The sequence below is a fragment of the Bemisia tabaci genome, chromosome 6 (genome assembly GCF_918797505.1).
Source record: "Bemisia tabaci chromosome 6, PGI_BMITA_v3".
Lineage (NCBI taxonomy): Eukaryota > Metazoa > Arthropoda > Insecta > Hemiptera > Aleyrodidae > Bemisia > Bemisia tabaci.
Genome location: NC_092798.1, coordinates 36,100,294 through 36,107,398, shown reverse-complemented (window position 1 = coordinate 36,107,398; position 7,105 = coordinate 36,100,294). Strand labels below are relative to the sequence as shown.

The window sequence follows — 7,105 nt, the reverse complement described above, 5'->3', positions numbered from 1 at the left end:
TGATGGTTCACTCTACTGATTAAACTCTTAGGTTTTGTCTCATAAAACTTTCGGTCCGCGTGTAATATAGAATCTTTTTTTCTTCTTTTTGGTCAAAAAAATGAAAAATTTTATGTAACTAATTGAATTACCCAGTCGTCACTTAACTCCGAAAGTTCGGTCTTTATGACTTAACTGAAACTTTATGACTGAAAAAAAAGTTTCGGTGAATCCGAGCTAGAACAGAGCCTATGAAACGAGATTTTGTTCGGTACACACAACCGAATTATTCGGTCTACTCAACCAAACTGTTCGGTCCGCTGAACCGAACTAGAACAAATTCTTATAGTTTGGTTGAGCAGGCCGAATAATTCGTTTGTGCGCACCGAACAAAACCTAGTTTCATATGATCCTAACTAGTTCGGATACACCAAATTTTTTTTCACGTAAGGTGTCTGTGTCATTATCGTAAGAAAGGTCAAAGGTATAATTTGGGCTTCTCGCGGACAGGACTTCCATTCAATAAAAAGGAAGGAAAAGGAAAAAGGAGGACGAACAGAAAGGGGATGGAGAAAACGACAAAATAGGAGCTGTGGAAGAAGCAGAATTTGTCGACTTAGAAAAAAAAGTTCATGTGAACCGAATGTTCGACGTCTAATGTCAATCAAACCATTAGGTTAGTGTGACCAAAAGCTAGGCTCGCATTGCATCTTTTCTTCTTTTTTCCCCCAGTTTGGTTACATTTGAAAGTCTGGTCATACAAACTGAAAGTTCAGTTACAAAAACCGAACTTTCTATTAAAGAAAACTTAGTTTGAACTATATTGAACACTGAGCTTTCAGCCCACATTATCGAACTTTTTTCTCAGTGTAGAATGAGGAGAATATGTCTGGATCAGGAGAGTAAGGAGAGAAGGATGTGAAGGGGAATGCATGCAGTAGAAGAGGATGTGACAAAAGAGATGTAGCAGAGAAAGAAAAAATTGATAAGAGTGAGGAGCGAAATTGCAGCCGGAAGGTGGATAGACTGCATACAAAGAGAGAAAGAAAGACGCCAGCCTCCGGAAATTCTCGACATTGACAGACTCCAGTGGCGGTTGGGTGTTGCAAAACGCGTTAGTGCGCTGTAAAAGCGACTACTACATACATACACTGAAAAAAAGTAAAGGGCTACAAAGACATAACCGTTCGTTCCGGACTCAGAGGACGAATGTTCCGGGTGCTGGAGCCGTGGCTTCGATTGCTCCGCATGCTACGCCCGCGCCCGGAACTTTCGGCTTCTGAGCCTGGAACGCGAACGGTATATCTGTATAGCATGTAAGTACGACTTCCACGGCCGGAGTTCCCCCCCCCCCCTCAGTGTACAGAGAGGTAAAATGAGAAGAAAAGAAATAGAGGAAAAACTCGAGGTAGGAGAAGTGATGGAAGACAAAAGCATCAGAAAAAGAAATAGGATGATAAGAGAAATACGAGGCATTACAGAAGAGTAGAGTCAACATCAGAACAGGTGGCAAAATCGCAAATCGTCCACTCCTGCAAAAATTCCAGCTTCTTCTTCACTCACAGGAAAGCGCCACGCTCTATCCACGCTCCGGCGTCCATCCGACAACCCTGGCCGGGCCACGTCACCGAGAGCCAATCGTTTTCCCAGGTGTCGTCTCATTTTTGGCCCGGCCTTTTTTCCCCACCCGGGCGGCCCGCTCGAGATATGTAGAATAGCGCAAACCGGTTCCCGAGTAAGTTCGAGGCGCCGAGTTTCCTCCGCGGAGATTTTTCTCGCGGCCCCAGTGACACGCGGTCGTCCGTCCGAAGCCGGTTCTGTGCGCGCTCTGCAGGGATGTTGGAGAAACGCTGCCCGCCCCGGAAGCCCCGGGTCAAGGGTCACGGAGACCCGGCCTCCGAGGACCCCGAGGGCGGCCGCCTTTTCGACTACGCCAAACACTTCCCGCGGGTAATTCTATTGTACAGATCAATCTATGCATGATTTTTTTTCTCGACTTCGTCAAACACTTCCAGCGGGTAAATCTACAGCACAGATCAATTCTTGCATGTTTTTTTTTTCGAGAGGCCCCCTTCCCCCTCCTACGCAATCAGTTCCCGTTATGGAAATACTATGTAAATTGATGTTTTTATGCTTTAATGTGCCGGCACATGTGTATTCAACCATATTGAACGCAGTGATTTGTTTGATTTTTTTTTTCTTTCATCCAGTGACCGATTGTTTTTAATGCGTGATTTTTGTCTCAATTTTTTTCTTTGTTGAAGCACTGTGTTTTTTTTTTCAAGTGCACCTTTTTGTGCGAGGAAGGATTAATCAGACTTAATTTGCATCGAATAGCGCTTTGGTAGACAATCAGTCTGGAGTCAGAGTCCCCCCAAAACAACACGATTTTCACCCTCTGATTTGGTGCCTTCCGTTAGTTTTATCAGCACACCTCTTTGTTGCCATCGCTGTAGAACCATTAAGACATAGCTTTGCCACAGTTCCAGGCTTCCAGGAAAATATCGAAAGTTATGGTTTTATTACCATCAGTTCCACTGAAATAGGTTATTCGTTGTTTGGATCCAATTCAGCACTGTTGGGAGGCGATTTGCTACTGAATCGGATTGGAACCAAACAAATGCAGGATCTTTTTTCAGTGTTTTCGATGGAAAAAACTGTATCTCTCAAATACTCAATCTCTATTCATGACGTGGGGGTGAATGAGTCCGCAAAGCAAATATTTAAGACGGCAAATGACAAATTTTATTTTTAAAAATAATTTTGAAGTTAATGTTAGGCAAGGGGAGTTTGTATTGAATCGAGGGCACGATTGATTGGCACGCCGAAAAATTTTTCAAGTTGAATTTTCTGAAATTTTGCAGTAGATTACTTACGAAACAATACGCATTCTGGGCACGTGGTCGTGAATGCGACATAACGCAACGGTGTTGAAGGGTTGGTAGTTAGGAAGCAGAGAGTTACGCAATGGTTGCACGAGGAATTCCCTGAGCATTTTATGTCCGATTCTATACTCACTGGATTTATACCCTCTCGCAGATTCATCTGAGGAAAAATGTTGCACTTGTGTTCTAGCAGGACTACGAATGGAAGGAAATTTTTACTTTTTTACGATTTACGGGAGTGCACGTACAAAGTTGAATTCTGCGTAAAGAATGCAACAGGCTATGATCGTCAACTTTAAGCATGTATGCAAGTTGACAAAAAGCCAACTCGTCTAACTCTCACATTGAAGGTGCTTAAAATCCGTTCCCTCGTAGCGTAACTCGGTGGAGCTGCCATTACCCTTGAGAACCCTCACACTTAAGTGAGCATCGTGCCCTACGGGCCAATTATTGAAACTTTGTAAGCACGATTAGACAAGATGTACATCGAAATTTTGTGTCTTATCGAGCTGCTTCCAACTTCCAACTTCCACTTTCCAATAGTCCGTCTGCTGGGTAATATTCTCGGCTAAACATGTATCCTAAACTTCAGTTTTTAATTTTTAACCTACTTTACGCTGTTAAAAAGTTCGATAGTAAGGTTTGTAGTTCGGATGATACGCAACTAGGCCTGGTCCGATTTGTATAAACGCATACCTATCTGTCTTGTTTGACTGAACTTTTTGGTTCGTAATTCGTCGTTTCCCAGACGAGGGAACATGACTTTTCCAATGTTGCATAATTAACTCAAATAATTAAATCTTGTACGAGACCATGATTATGAAATTTATGTGTAAAATTTTGGCGTGCAATCTGAAAAAAATATGTGAAATTTTGATTCTAAATGCCGAGCACTTTGTTCAAAGTACAATAAAAACTCGTAAGTGAAAATGTTGCTGCATTCGAATGAATCAACGTTTCTTTGAAGGTAACGATGAACTAGTAAATGTTTTGTTTGTGGAAAAATGCATGCACTGCTACAAATATTTTATTACAATCGTGTTTGCAACAAAAAACAATTTGATGAAATTTTTGAGACCTAGAATGTGATATGAATGTTTGTAGGGCTACGAAACTCTGTGCCTATCATACTTACTTCGCATAACCACATTATACAGCTCACTCAGCTGGACTTTATTCGTAGGAACTGAACTATCTGATTAGTGATTACCGGATGGTTTTTGTTAGTAGGCAGCCAAAGTATGGGGTATTGACCACCGAATAATTCTCCACGCTCTCAAACAACGTATCTCGATTTCCGAAGCCGCATACTTCCAGTCATACTTAATCTTCTAAACGGGAAACTACCCAAACTTCATTCTTTCTATTCTATTCCATTCTTTAAATCAAACGTGATTTTTCTCATCTGTGCGAAGAAAATTCTATAAAAACCACGTGGAATGATGCTGATTTTTTTCTCCTTCAAAGAAATAGAATGGAACCGGCGATTTTAAGACACCGCAAACGAGATACGTCGTTTGAAAGTTTCACTATCCTTATGTTAAAAATAAGTTTGTGCAATTGAATTAAATGAAAAGGAACTATAAAACTCGGATTTGCATGCTTTGTATTGCTTCGTAGTTCTTTCTGATCGACTTTATTCGCACATTGTTTCCTTCAGCCTAATTACATCCAGTTATTCCCCTGGATCTCCGTCTAGTCTTAAGCAACTTTTTTAATCCACGCTGCAAAGCTGCGTGTCAATGGTCGACTTCTCGGAACAACACGGGAGCAAGAAAATCGGCATCTGCGAATTTCTCCTCTCACTCGCAGACATCTCTAACAATGGTCTCGATTTTCTTTTGTTCCAGTTATGCGACGTGCGGTTACGTGTCGGAGTCGACATCATACAAGCTCATAAAGTAGTTCTAGCATCCAACAGCCCGTACTTCTTCGCCATGTTCAACGGTAAGTCAGTCCTCCCTCTTTTTCCTCGCGCCTCACAGTGGATCACGCCAATAGGAGAGGTCGGACAAAATTTGGAATCTTCAAACGCTTATAACTCTGTTTATACAAAACTATGGGGTTTTAAAGGTGGTTCCATCGGTTTCCTCGTGAAATTTTCATCAAGAAGCACCTCTCAAGGTTTAAAATGTGACGAAATAAACGTAAAAATGTGCAGTTTTAGTTAAAAATTTCATGGCCGACCTCCTTAATTGACTTGAGCCACTGTGCGCCTTACCAATGAGCTCCAACAGCGGGGGTGAGGGGGAGCGTGATGATACAGGTGAATGGAAGTGTACTCTAATGACGTCATTGAGAAGCGGGGTTGCATCTCTCCCCCTCTTTAGAGCCCCCTCTGCGTCAGGGACCTTGCGTAAATTAATGCACGCTCTACAAGAGTGGGGGAGGGGGGGGGGCTAATCTCGCATGAGGAGGATGGGAAGGAGGGGGTTTGAAACTTTGTGTGTTGAAGGCGAAAATTGGTGAGAAGCGCCGATTTTATAAGAACAATTGTGTCAACTTTAATTTTTAAAAAAAAAAAAGAAAAAAAAAACCCCGACAAAAAATGTCGATTCGTACTTCATGAATGCGTCTTTTTTTCGCTTTTAGTGTCAACGATCCTAGTTTGATGATAACGCCTGATACCTCTATTCGCACTTGATGGATGACCACAGTGCATACGTAAAAAATTGAAGGCGCTTCGCTTGTTTTTCGCCTCTTGCAACATCAACCGTAGATTTGATAAAAATGCTTGATGCAACTATTCGCACTTGATGGATGTCCATATTGCATACGTGAAAAGTTGAAGGCGCTTTGCTTTTTGCGTCCTTTAAGTTAATAAGGGTTTCTAGCAAATAGTGATTTAATTTTTCAAGAAAAAACGTGGGTAACGTGGTGTGTGCAGAGAGAAAAGGGATCTAAAAGTCTTCTTAAATATTATTCAAAGTCTGCTTTGACCCAACAAAACTGGACTGATATTACTTCAGAGTGGCTCTGCAGAATCAAATCTTCTCGGATTTCTTTTTATTTCCACCCTCGCGCGCAGAGCGAATTGCCCTCTTTATTCATTTGACTCGGTTTTTTTTAGGTACAAAACACTCAAAACAGGCTATGCAGAAAAATTCAATTTGAACTTCACTCCGCGGGATAACTGATAGTATAAGATCAAATATATTTAATTTTGAAGGTTTTAAAGGTAATTTAATTTTTTACTTGAAAACGGTTGTGCGGATTTTTGTGCAAATTTCAGTGAGTTTTCTGCATAGTACGAAGCAAATTCCTTAAATTTTTCCAAGGAATTCGCACAAAAATTTTATTGAAAAAAATTAAATTGCTCCGTCAAATTTAACAATAGCTGATGCGGCTTGGTTTCTATCTACGAAACGTGGTCCAACTACCACTGGTTTTTCATTTTTATTAATTACGCTGTCTATACTGTCTATGAGAATTCTTTTAACTACTTTCATAAGCGCACAAGACTGACAGTTAGGACGCAATCAGCATTATTTAATGGGTCAGTCACTCTGATCAAAAAATTGTGTTTCAATTCGTGATTCTTGCAGATCAGAAAACAATAATTAGATCCGTCCAAACAGCAACTACTTATACCGGTAATCCAGGATTGCGCAAATTGTCTAAGAAAATATATGATAATTGCGCGAAAAAGGCACAAGGATTGCGCGAGTAAAAACCTTAGCATATGCTACAGGAATGCACGAATTTGAAATGAAGTTAACAGGAAACAGTTGGAAAATAGACGAATTTTTATGTTGACGCTAGTTCAGGTTAGTTTGTTGACAAGTCATCGACGTCTTACGATCAAAAAGATGAAGTGAAAATATTGAATAATAGTCATGGGTATAAAGAACTTTCCTAACTTTTCTTAACGATGCAACGGTGGAATACTCATACGGCGCGCGGCGTCGAAACACAACAAAGGCCTTTTAAGCTCTATTATTCGATGCTGCGAGTTCGAATAATCGCGCCAAACACAGTGCGGCCGGCGTTGAACGTATATTAGCGCCTGTAAGACTTTAAGAATACTTCACGCATAGCGCCTAACAGTGCGGTCGGCGCAAGGCCCATGTTAGCGCCTACAAGACTGCATGAATACTTCTCGCATTGCGCCAAACGCAGTGCAGTCGGTCAGTTGGCGTGGAAACGCAATAAGGATACCGAATACTTGGTAGTCGCATCAAACGTCTGGTGAGAGTGACTTTAAGTTACCGCGGCGCCTTTAGCTGTATTTTTTATTAAAT

General features: G+C 41.2%; 1 protein-coding gene across 1 annotated transcript in view; it reads left to right on the top strand.

Annotated features, from left to right (window-relative positions):
• Positions 1–1,694: 1,694 nt before the first annotated feature.
• Positions 1,695–7,105, top strand: part of LOC109042965 (kelch-like protein 17) — a 41,557-nt gene continuing 36,146 nt past the window's right edge. Inside the window, exons 1-2 of the mRNA XM_019059954.2 lie at positions 1,695–1,929; positions 4,715–4,811. Of these exons, the coding sequence (XP_018915499.1) occupies positions 1,816–1,929; positions 4,715–4,811 (211 nt within the window). The 5' untranslated portion in view covers positions 1,695–1,815. The remainder of the gene's footprint in view (positions 1,930–4,714; positions 4,812–7,105) is intronic.